Source organism: Lynx rufus, unplaced genomic scaffold, assembly GCF_022079265.1.
Source record: "Lynx rufus isolate CCGP_SWC_20201006 ecotype Redwood Valley unplaced genomic scaffold, mLynRuf1.p SCAF_3, whole genome shotgun sequence".
Classification (NCBI taxonomy): domain Eukaryota; kingdom Metazoa; phylum Chordata; class Mammalia; order Carnivora; family Felidae; genus Lynx; species Lynx rufus.
Genome location: NW_025814845.1, coordinates 76,505,802 through 76,518,217, shown reverse-complemented (window position 1 = coordinate 76,518,217; position 12,416 = coordinate 76,505,802). Strand labels below are relative to the sequence as shown.

The following is a 12,416-nucleotide window of genomic DNA, read 5'->3' as shown; positions in this document are numbered from 1 at the left end:
ACCGTACGTCAGACACTAGGTAATTTGTGTAATTAACTCATTTTTTAAGTTTATTTATTTATTTTGAGAGAAAGTGAGCGAGCATGTGCGGGCGCGCAAGCAGGGGAGGGGTGGGGGGGGAGAGAGATAATTCCAAGCAGGCTCCCCGTGTTGTCAGCACAGAGCCTGACATGGGCTGGATCTCGCGAACCATGGGATCATGACCTGGGCTGAAATCCAGAGTGGAACGCCTAACCAACTGAGCCACCCAGGTGCCCCTATTAACTCATTTGATCTTTATAAACTTTGTGGAATGCATTCAAGGATTATCCTCATCTTGTAAATGAGGACCCTGAGGCACATCTAAGGTAAGAAACTTAAGAGAGACACGAAGTGACAGTTCAATTTTGAACCCACACAGTCTGGTTTGAGAGCAACCCTCTCAGCTGGTACTTTAGAAACTGCTTCTTAAAGTAAGATTTTCAATTGCACACAATGGCATTAATCAACACGAAACATAACAACAGAATATGCAAATAGGACATCCTAACATTGCCTTGTAACTATTTTTATTACCTGTTAATAAATTCCCATTTCTTTATAAACCCTTGAGTCGATGGCTTCAAATGTGCCCCAAATTATTGAAAAGACTGCAGTTACCGAGTCACAAGGACAGAAACACTACTTTGCCTCACTGCATCCCTGAAGACAAGTTATGGTTTATGGGCAAAGCCTTTTATTGTTTTCTGAACTACAACCTATTTTTCTCTCTTCTTGAATGTTTTATACATAGCTAAAAATAACTTCTAACTCAGAAAGACTTCTCCCATGTATAAATCAGATGGTTTGCTAAATGGGAGGGGTGGGAGGAAGCCACATCTCGGAGTGAAATCAACAAGGAACATTGAAATGAGCAAGACAGGAACAGAATTCAGAGGCCAGACCCAAGTACTGACTCCCAATTAACCAAGATTAGCTTACAAATAAATAGCATTGCAACAATATAATTAATTACTATTCAATACAATAAAATTCAGCACAACCAGAGATTCGGTACTGTTTCTTGGGATTTCACATACAGTTTATGTAAGGAGGCTCATTGTGAAATCACTGCAGATGAAGACCGTCACTTTATCTGGCGGTGGTGGCTTCTGGAGACACTTCATGACAAGGATATATTTTGCTAATATAAAGGTATATTTATAAAGATTTAATTGATATATCTTCCTGACTCAGCCTCTTTCATGATAAACAGAATTATTCTCACACATTGCAAACACTTATCTGACTTGTCCCTTTATCCCCCAGCACTTGCCACCATGCCTAGTACATCGGTACTCAGTGTTTGTGGAATGCATTTGAGAAAAAACATGTCCAACTTTGGCTCAGGTCATGATCTCACAGTCTGAGTTCAAGCCCTGCATCAGGCTCTGCGCTGACAGCTCAGAGCCTAGAACCTGCTTCAAGTTCTGCGTCTCCTTCTCTCTCTGCCCCTCTCCCCCCACCCCTACTCACACTATATCTCTCTCTGTGGTATCTCTCAGTCTCTCTCTCTCTCTCTCTTTCTCTCAAAAATAAACATTAAAAAAATTTGTTAAAATGTTGATCAGGAAATGACTCACTGAGAGGGTGACATCTGAAGAACTAAATAAGAGAAGGGAACATATTATGCAGATACCTGGGGAAGGGAAAGGTGATTTCAAGCAGATTGACCAGCAGACTCAAAATTCCCAAAGCAGGAGTACCACTGATGTGCATGAGGACTAGCAGAGGAGCCAGCGTGCTACAGAGATGAGAGAGAGAGAAAGTGAACAAGGTGATCTCAGAGGGGTCCGGGGTCCTGGTGATGCTGGGCCTAGTGGGTCTTTATAAGAACTTTGGTTTTGACAGCAAGCAAGATAGGAGCCATTGGAAGGTTGGAGATGAGGTGTAGCACGATCGACTTAAGGTTTCAGGCTCATTCACTCTATTGTGTTGAATATTGAATGTTGATGGCCAAGAGGGAAAGCAAAGATAAGACAAGAAATTGTTGCAGTAATCCAAGAAGGAAATGATGAATGCTTGAACTGGAAGAGGGTGGTGGTGAGGGAACAAGAAGTGGTCAGATCCTGATATACTGCCCTGACTTCCAGTGGGCAAAGAGAGAGGTAGAGAGGAGTCAAGGCCAAGTCTGAGGCTTTGTTTAGGTAACTGGAAGGATAGAGTTGACATGAACTAAGATGGGCAAGGCTGTGGGAGGAGCAAGGTTGGAAGTGCAGTTCAGGAGGTTGTTATTAGACAACCCAGTGCAGTTGAAAGAAGTCATTTGGATATATGAGTCTGGAGTTCAAGGCCGGGGTCTAGACTGGAGATAAATTTAGAAGACCTCTGCATGAGACTGGATGAGCTCACCAAGGAAGTGAATATAGATAGAAGACAGAAAAAAAGAAGAGGTCCAAGGACAGAGCCTCCACAAGGGAACAGACCTTCGCTCCAGGAAGCTGTGAGGGATGGAGTGAGATAAGACAAAAACCAGGAAAAGTGCCCTGGCCAAGAAAGCAAGTGAGGAAGAGGGAGAAACCAGTTGGGTCAAAGCTGCTGCTGAGTCACCTCACCAGTATATCTAACAAAATGAAAGTAATTGGTGACTTTGAAGAGAGTAGTACCTGCAAAATGGTGGAAGCGAATGCGCATTAGAATAGTTACAGCAGAGATGAAGAGGACAGGAAATGAAGAGAGTGATTATAAGCAAGTATTCCAAGGTGTTTTGTAAGGTGAGCAAAGACATGGGGTGACTCCAGGCGGAAACGAGTGGAGAGGGTTCTAAGTGTATGTCTGTATGCTGATGGAGATGGCTCCTGTAGAGGGAATATTAATGATTTAAGAGACAGAGAGGAGAATTGCTGGGGCCTGCCCTTGACCAGGCACGAGGGAATGGAAGGCACAGTACAAATGAGAGGTGACAGGTGGGAGCACAGAGAGCTGACCCAGTAACAAGAGAGAGGGTGCAGAACAGGGGTGGGGTGGTGAGTAGTGGGAGCTGTGGAAGCTGTCTCGTGATTGTCACTTTTTTCAGTGAAGTAGAAATCGTGGTCATCAGCTGAAAGTGAGGATAGAGAGGGAGGTGGTGTTTAAGGAGAGTGGAAAAGGTGTGAAATAGCTGTCTAGGAGGATGGGACAGTGAACAGATGATGAAAATATAGTACGATTTTTTGGCAGAATTAAGGGCCCATTTGAGTTCTGTTATCATGAATTTCAGATGAGCCCACTCAACGTGGCTGTGCGCGGCCATATTCCTCTGCAAGTCTGTGAACGTGGTGTTGGGAAGAGCGGCCAAGTGAACGCCTTAGAAAAGGTGAGGGGTGGGAGAGCTGAGCTCCTAATGCAAGGGATTGTTGATAAGGTAAACAGTTCGATTTAAAAGTGGTGAAGAGAGAGGAGGGAACGTGAGAGGGATGACAGCCAAGATAGGTCGCTTTGTTTAATAGATTGTAGGGCCCAGTGAAAGTTTGTCAAAATAGGAGTCTGAGAGGGAGTAAGTCAGAAAGATGGAGAATATGGTAAAAGAAACTGCATTGGAGTTTTAGAAGGCTTGAAGTTAATAATCAGTGATAAGGACAAGAGCTGGCCAGTGGTTCTCTGACTTTAATGTGCATATAAATCCTTGAATTTCTTATTCACATGCACATTTTGACTCAGTAAGTCTGGGTAGGCAGACCTGAGATTCTGCATTTCTGTCAGCCTCCCAGGTGACCTGGGTGCTTCTTGTCCAGGGATTTCATCTGAAAGACAATCTTCTAGAGTGGTATTCTTCAACCCTAGCAGGAAATCACAGCCCCTTGAGGAGTCTCAAAAATACAGATGCTAGACCATTCTTGACCAGTGAATCAGAGTTGCTCTGGGTTAGATTTAATTTCTCTGGACTGGATGTAAAATTGATATATTATGAATGTCCAAATTACTCTACAGTGAAACCAGGATTGAAAGTCTCTGGCCTATAAGTGTGGGTGTCTTAGAGACCAAGACTGTGGCAGGAAGGAGGGTCATGTAATTGAGACGCCAAAATGTTGAAAGTGTTTGTGGTTATTAAAATCATTAGAAATTGTGACAGAAAAATGTGCTGCATAAAATGACTGTGAGCCCAGAGGTCTTTAAATGACCACAAAAAATATAGAAGGTGGGTGACATAATCTGATGGCATGAAATTCAAAGCAATGGTGTTTGGAGAGAATGGTCTAGAAAAGACAGTGCAGAACAAGGAGGGCACTTTCTGATTCCCAGGCCCAGTGTGTGTTGGGTTTAGGAAATCAAACATCCACCACTTGAGAGAACTCCAGGAAAAAAAAAAAAAGCAAAACAGAAGCATCATAAAGAGCTAAGTTTTAGTTAGAGAAAAGTAGAGAAAATAATCTAAACAGAGTTTGAAATTTTGGAGAATTTTGCTTCTGCATTGCAAAGCAGCATGATAGGGGGTTGATATTTTTTCAGGGTGGGAGATGGGGATGTGCAGGGCAGCATGAGGATTCCAGTGCCGGAGGTGATGACCTGAGCTTCCTGTAGAGATGTGGTCTCAAAGCAGGACATTGTGGCAGCTGCGAGTACTGGAATGTACGGAACAGGAGGGTAGGCAAGTTACCGGAAGCCGGAGGAGCCCATGGCTCACCTTTCCATTTCTACAGCTATTTTCTAGCAGGAGTGAACTCTCTGTTTCTTTAAACTAGGCATTACAAGTGAGCCCAGTATGGAAAACAGGAAAACAGATCAAAGCAGAGCTTCTCTGGTTAAATCCAGAGTTGGGGAGGAAGGCAGTAACCTCCACAGGGCCCTGGGGGCCTCTCCAGTATGTCTGGGGTTCCTCAGGGGTCATCAAAACCCAGGTCATACTCACTGTTCCAGCACTGGCAAGAGACTTGAGAAAAATGCAGAGTGATATATTTGCAGGTAAAGATGGTTTACCCAGTAATGACAGAAGTCTTCTTAGATCTTGTCAACTGTGCAGATTGCTCTTTTTCTTCCATGTAATAAACTTTCAAATATACAAGTAGTTTGCAATATCCCTTGGGATCTCTTTATGTCACTTATGATCAGGGTAACCTCACTGTTGTTAACTGATGTGATTTAAACAGAAGAAACCATAGTTTTGAACAGTCATGGGTTCTCCTGTGAGAATAGTTGGAATCTTCAGAAGCAAACCATGAGACCAAGATTTGAATGCAGAGGGTTTTGTTTTTTTTTTAATGGGGAATTCATAGAAGAGAGAACCTTATAGCTGGGTGGAGCCACCAGGAGAGAAAATGAAGCCCAGTAAGTGTGTATAGAGATGGCAGGTGACATCTCAAGGGGACAGCTTCAGTCTAATTTCACAGGGGAACTCTGGAAGGTAGCAGCTCAGATTCTGACCCCAATTGGACACAAAGCATATTTCCACATCTGTGAGACAATGGCTAAGGTGGAGGTTGTGGGACAGGGCGGGGGAGGGCGGTGCTGTGAACCCCTAGGCACTTTCAGAGTCCACGAATGTCAGAGCCATCTTTCAAAGAAAGAACAATTATGGGTCCTTGGAAGAAAAGCATGAAGAGCCTGCTCTCTCTCTCTCTCTCTCTCTCTCTGTCTCTCAGGAGGGATCCAAGACCAACTCAGGGGATCCCAACAGTGCCTTCTGTAAGTGGAAAGCTTTCTCTAGAATGGCATAGATAAAGATTAGATTAGAAAGTTAATGTCTGCTTTCAATGATCAATGATAATTAATAATTATATGAATTTTGCTACCTTCCCTCTTGCACTTCTAGTGAGCTCAAACTACCACACACATAGGGCCAGATTTTGAGAAAATCCGAGTCAAGAAGAGTGTGAGTTTCAGATCAGATATATCCAAGCATGGCCCTGAAAGAATGTGGTCTCTGTATGTGAAAACAAAATGCATGTTTTAAAACTCCACTGTTTTAGATGGATTTGATTCTATTTCTCACTACCATAGTATAAATACCAAGAGGGTTTTGCCCTTTCAAAATTTATATCACCATAAATAGTTGCTCTTATCTACATCCTCAAATGTTTATTTCAGGATTGTTGTTGGTTTTTAAACGTTTTTCCCTTTAAATTGTGGTCTCTTTCCTAAGGATTAGAGGAGCATTATTTTAGAGTCCCTCTGTTGGATGTAATTTAGAGCTGTGCAAAGTCAAGCCCACTGACAGATTTAGAGATTAATTTCCAGACCTCTTGTGGTGCTGGAGATACTCTTTAAGATTTTGAAAATGGCAACACTATTGACTCTCTACCACTAAAGATTACTTGTATCCATATCCACAAGGATGCAAAAGAAAAGTTTAAGGGTGGCAAATATCAGTGTTGTTTTGCTTTATGGAAAATCCTGTGCATAGAAAAAAACAAAAACAGCAGCAGCAGCAGCAATTTATAGAACAAGGAATAGTTCATCCTCCATAAGGACAGTTTATACAGATATATCTCCCTCCTTTCATTCTGTAAGCATAATATTGCTTTTGCTAAACTGATGTGATTTTCATGGAAAAAATAGTCCAGTAGTTCTGAACAGTCATGTCTTAGGTCAGGTTCCCCAGAAGCAAACCATGAGTCAAAGATTTGATGTCAGTGATACAGAAAAGGAGAGCTTTGAGTATGATGTATACGCTCTTTGGATTATATTGAAGGTTGGTACAAAACCTTTTCTTCCTCAAGTATTTTGGCTTAAATGCATCTCCAAATATGTGTTTGCTCCATTTTAAAGTAAGTGCATTTTCGGGGAAATTTAATCCATATGTTTCAGCAAGGTTACACGTAAATCATCCAAATGTTGGTTTATTAGAGCTACATGATGTCAAAGATGCCTTTTGAGCTTTTTTAATAGTCTTTACATTCTTTTGTGAAAAGCAGCAAGTTAGTTGCCAAGAGTAAACAAATCAAATAGCAAAAGGTTTGAGTTCCGTTTGAAATGCTTAGCCCATTATTTTTGATTGGGTTCTGAACTTGGCAGTGCACATTCCCTGTTCTTGCCTGCGGGGCAAAGTGAAAACAATTTGAACATTGTATTTCCCAACTGGTTCATTGACATTTGAGAATAATGTAGTACAGACAGAATCAGCATGTTTGGCAGGTGAGTGATACCTCACATGACCTCAGAAAGTTACTTCCTCCCGGATTGCTGAAGTTCATAGCACAGAGCAATGTCATACAAATTCTAAAACACAGGTTAGGACAGACAGCCATCGAGGGATCCGTACTGGGTACTTACCTATTTCTCTTGTGCATCTTTAGGTGGAATGGTTGAAAAATGAAGACATAATTGACCCCGTTGAAGATCGGAATTTTTATATTACTATTGATCACAACCTCATCATAAAGCAGGCCCGCCTCTCAGATACTGCAAACTATACTTGTGTTGCCAAAAACATTGTTGCCAAGAGGAAAAGCACGACTGCAACTGTCATAGTCTACGGTGAGTGAGCTGGTGGAGTCTCAATCTAGTCCATGTCAAACTACAGTTTCTCGTTTTAATTTAAACTATCAAGCGAGAGGCCCTTTCTCTTTTCTTTTTCTTTCTTTCTTTTTTTTAAACATAATTTATTGTCAAGTTAGCTAACATACGGTGTATACAGTGTGCTCTTGACTTCGGGAGCAGATTCCCGTGATTCATTGCTTACATACTACACCCAGTGCTCATCCCAACAAGTGCCCTCCTCAGTGCCCATCACCCATTTTCAATCCCTGTTGCCAGCTTGCAGCTTCAGCAGTGAGGTTTAACTGCTTCCCTGATAGGCATAGAAAGACCAGACTTGGAAATTCCTAGCCCTTGGTCAGTCAGCTTATGGAAAAGTGAAGGAAATCCACCTGAGTGCCTGCACCAGAGCCAGAAGATGCTCACCCATCTAAGCGTGCCCCCCTCCTCCATACCCTGGACCACCCAGATCTAGAGTGAGTTTGGAGATGAAGATGGTTAAGTCAGCCCGCTGACAATTCTGTGGGCTTTGGCTTAGTCAGGTAAATTGTGGCTGACCTGTTCCCCAGATACATCAGAGAACAACGTTGACTTCCTGGAACTTGCTTTACACACTGCGGGGGGGGGGGGGGGGGGGCGGCGGGTAGTTAGAGTGAAGGTGAGCACTGCTATGCGGTGGCCCTAATCCTAACCACATAGCAAGTTCAACATAATGATTTCTTCGGGAAGCTTCCCTTCCGCTCTCTGGCCCTTTCTAGTCCAGCTCATATCCAGTTTGACCTAATATTTCTCCAGAAATACTCAACAGTTTCACACCCAATGTTGCTGTAGCGTCTGATGCTTTTATCTCTTTGCGGTATAGCACTCAGTTGTCTTCCAGTCATTTTATGAGGAGTTTCATCTCCCCAGCTATGTGTTAAGCTCCACTATAGACCAAGAGACTGCTCTGTGTATTTATGTATTTCTCACAGTGTTGGGCAGACAGTAGGTCCTCACATTCTGGGTGATTTATTGTGTCAGAGGAAACCAAACAACCCTGGGAAGTATTTTGAGGGTATGCCCCCTCTTAAATGAGATGCCTGTGTCTCACCACCACTTGGAACTTAAGGAAGCTTTTCAGGGCTGTGTCAGTGTGAAAGGACATTCCAGGGACCTTCGTGTCTGGGTGACTGTAAAGGAGGGGCAGCCCTTGGCAGGTATCTGGCTCGTGGTACTTAGTGTAGATACTGCCATTTGGATGGATGTCCTCCTGCTGTGGGAGTTAGGAGAAACAGAAACCACGTGAGGCTCCAGACGCTGTATATTGTGACACTTTAAATCTTTCCTTTTTATTCCAAGACAGATACATACAATTTTTTAATCCTCTGGATACTCTGAGATTTAATTTCCTCTCAAGATAATGGCTATGTTAAATTGTAGGTAGTTGCCTCTCTTCAGTCACCATGAAAGGATTCCTACTTTTTGTCTTTTTCTAAACTGGCTGAACAACTTGATGAACAGCATTTAAAGTGCAAAAGATAATGGAGCACATCACAGCACGTAGCAATCATAGATAACTAATGATGATGGACTATCTCTCTATGTGTTATATAGATGTTTAATATACATGCAGATCTCTTCCCCTATATATAGCATGCTTTCAATATCTACAAATGCAAGCTGAACATGGTTTTTAGAAAGAATCAAACAGATGGAACTTAGGCACTTTGAGTTCAAAAAACATCATTGGACCCTAGGGGTCAGGAGACTTGTGCTCTAGGACTAGTTCTAGTAACTGACCTTCAGTTGGCCACTTGACCAAGATGCTAGGAACCCTCATGTCCTTGTCTGTAAAATGAGGGTATAAGTCTAGGGCTTTCACATTCCTTTTTTTTTTTTTTCTCTAGAAGCTTATCATTATTTGTTTCTCATTAAAATCCTACCAGAGCAGTATATGGATACTATAACCCCAAATATTGGCTTGCCAGTATGCTAGTAAGCAGTTCACACTGACAATTCCATGACACTGGGTTTTGTAAAGCTGAGCAGGTTAAGTTGCTTTTTGGAACACTAACTGAAACACAACCTATAAGCCATCTGCTTGTCCTTTTCATGGCCTCATAAAGTAAGTCGTCCAAGGCTCATAGATTAGGCTCACCAGAAGTTTATAGCAAAACGTATACATCTAACAAGTATTTCATTTTTGAGTGTGTTGTATATATTTATTTTTGTTAGTATCATTTTGAGATGGCAAATATATATCTGTTATAGAAAATTTAGGAAACACAGAAAAGGTCAGAGAAGAAAATGCCAATAATCCTGTCATGTTGTCATCCAGAAATAGCTTTTAAAAAGATTGATATGCATACTACTGGTATTTTTATGAATAGATAAGATTTTTTAAGTAAGGGATATAAATATATTTTTTACTTAAAACGTGATGTTCAAATTTTCATGTATTATTAAATAGACTTCTAGAGCACCATTTTTTAATGGCTGCCCAGATGTCAGTCACATGAACATACATTTACTTTACCCTTTTCCTATTGTTGAACATTACAGTTGTTTACAATTATTTATCTTTATAGAAAAATAACTCTGCCATGAAAATTATTTTGTCTGTGTATGTATGTATAACATATTCATAATTTTTCCCATTGCCTTGCATAGGATTCTAGCAGAGGAGATGTCGGGCGTGTGATACGCACATATAAGCTGCGTGCTGCCTGAATGTCTAGCACTCTCTTTATGATCAGAAGTTCTAGTTATGTCAGGTTTTAACTTCTACTAGTTACGTCAGGTTTTAACTTCTAGTTACATCAGGTTTTAACTTCTACTAGTTACGTCAGGTTTTAACTACCAGCAAATAATTTTTGTTAGAAAATGCTTAATTACAATAATGTACTCTAAACTCACATAATGGAAGTCCTAAAATGTATTAGAGTATTTTCTACAGGGATATCTCCGGCGGTAAATAGTGAACATAGCAGTAGAATGTAGGTTTTATAATCATACACTGAACTCTCCATCAAACACCATAATTGACTTTTACACACAGAATAGGTGTCCATTTCAATTACAGAAACTAAATGCCAATTCAATCAAATGGCTACTCAATTAGTTTAAAATCTAGCAATATAAGACTATTTTTTAACGAGGCTCACCGCGTTAATGAAACTGAGCAAAAGTCCTTAAAAGGCTGTAAAGTTTACATGTGCTAAAGAAAAATAATCAATCATCTATTAAGAAAAAGCTACATGATTTTATTCAGCTCTCATGCTTCAGATCCACCTGCAACCTTGGCATAAGGATGTAAACATTTATTATTTGAGATAAGCTGTCAAAAATAATTTTTAAAGCTTGACTAGGTAAGAGGAATGTATTTTTTTAAGAACAGTAGCCAAGAAAAAGAGAACACGGTTCTATATACTCTTCTGAGTAGGTGAGTACATTTTGGTAATTCATTTTATTTATCTCTATGCTTAGATTCCTCAGCTATGCAATAAAACTGAATGAAATGATGCCCAAGGTCTCTTCTATCTTTCAAATTTTAGATTGTTTTATGGTCACTTAGCAGATGACTTTTTGTCTATGTGTTGTGCATGGTTTGTGTGTCTGTGTGCATGAACACACATATGATTCAATTTTATATTTACCTTCTTCCAGTAAATGGTGGCTGGTCCACCTGGACAGAGTGGTCTGTGTGTAATAGCCGCTGTGGACGAGGGTACCAGAAACGCACAAGGACCTGCACCAACCCAGCACCACTCAATGGTGGTGCCTTCTGTGAAGGGCAGAGTGTGCAGAAAATAGCCTGTACCACCTTATGCCCAGGTAAATAAGACAGTGCTCGCGTTCCAAATGTATCCTCCCATTTTAGGATTGTTTTAGGAGATATAAACAAAGCCTTATTCACCTGAATATGTGATAAATGTTATTTATATCCATCATACCATTGAATGCTTACACTGCTGAGAAATCAAGTATTTTTCTCCCAAACAGTATTTAACTTTATTAGCCAAACATGCAAAATAGAATAAAACATGAGATTAAACACTTACGGACATAATCCCTCTCTGTTACTGGACAAAACTGCTGGAGCCAAGATGATAGATTCTATAATTCAAGGGATTTGGAGAGCCCTGAAAGCCACACATTTTAGGAATAACAACTCTTGATCTTCAGACAACCATGGAAATTATTGGAATGAAAATTTAGAATATGTTTTAGACTGAGATATTTGATATTTGGTGTCAGTTTCTGGGCAAGGGCAAATAAAACATTTGGAGTGAATTAAAAAGAAGACAAAGCTTTGTGACACCTGGGCTAATGGGTTTTGAAAATACAATGCAGTCAGCTCTTTATTTTCTGTACATGTTGGTTGTGCATTTCTGTGAGTTATTTGCAGTGGCAACTATAGCAAGATTGCATCCCTCTGCTTCTGACCATCTTCTGATGCTGTCTCATGTTGTCACCAGCTCTTATCCTTAGGCAAATTAAAGTTCATATTGCCAAAATCAAAACCAAAGTCAACTAAAATGTTTAATTATGTGATATATTGAAATTTTAAGCTAAAATTATTTTGAAATAATCCATGAATTTAGTGCATTCCTTGGGTAGCTGTTATATTTCAATTTCATTATTTATTTGTCTTTTATTATTTTTTTTGTGCCTTCATGATTTAGAAACAATCTCCTACGTCCCTTTATTTTGCCTACCTTTTGTCTTATTCATCCCTTAAAGAAACTTTCTCAGAGATGGGTTGTAGAAATGAACTGTAGAAAAATATAATCTATATTTTATACTCCCAAGTGTCCACTCTCAAATATCCAAACAGTATCCCATACTGAATCCTTTGAGAGATTTTATTAATGTAACAAATCTTGACACTTAGCTAGGTTTAAAATTTCAATATTTACCTTGTAGTCTCTTATATTTTATCTAGATATTGACTTCCACAATTAAAAATGCACTGAGTATTTTGAGTTTAGATAGAAGTGTGTGTGTGTGTGTGTGTGTGTGTAAAC

General features: G+C 40.3%; 1 protein-coding gene across 5 annotated transcripts in view; it reads left to right on the top strand.

The window, feature by feature from the left end:
- The first annotated feature begins 2,109 nt into the window (after positions 1 to 2,109).
- Positions 2,110 to 12,416, top strand: part of UNC5C (unc-5 netrin receptor C) — a 79,140-nt gene continuing 68,833 nt past the window's right edge. For 4 of the 5 annotated variants that reach the window (XM_047091382.1, XM_047091379.1, XM_047091381.1 and 1 more), the window contains exons 1-4: positions 2,110 to 2,732; positions 3,218 to 3,313; positions 7,230 to 7,410; positions 11,056 to 11,223. In XM_047091382.1, the coding sequence (XP_046947338.1) occupies positions 2,688 to 2,732; positions 3,218 to 3,313; positions 7,230 to 7,410; positions 11,056 to 11,223 (490 nt within the window). In that variant the 5' untranslated portion in view covers positions 2,110 to 2,687. The remainder of the gene's footprint in view (positions 2,733 to 3,217; positions 3,314 to 7,229; positions 7,411 to 11,055; positions 11,224 to 12,416) is intronic. The other variant, XM_047091378.1, reaches the window with a different exon arrangement.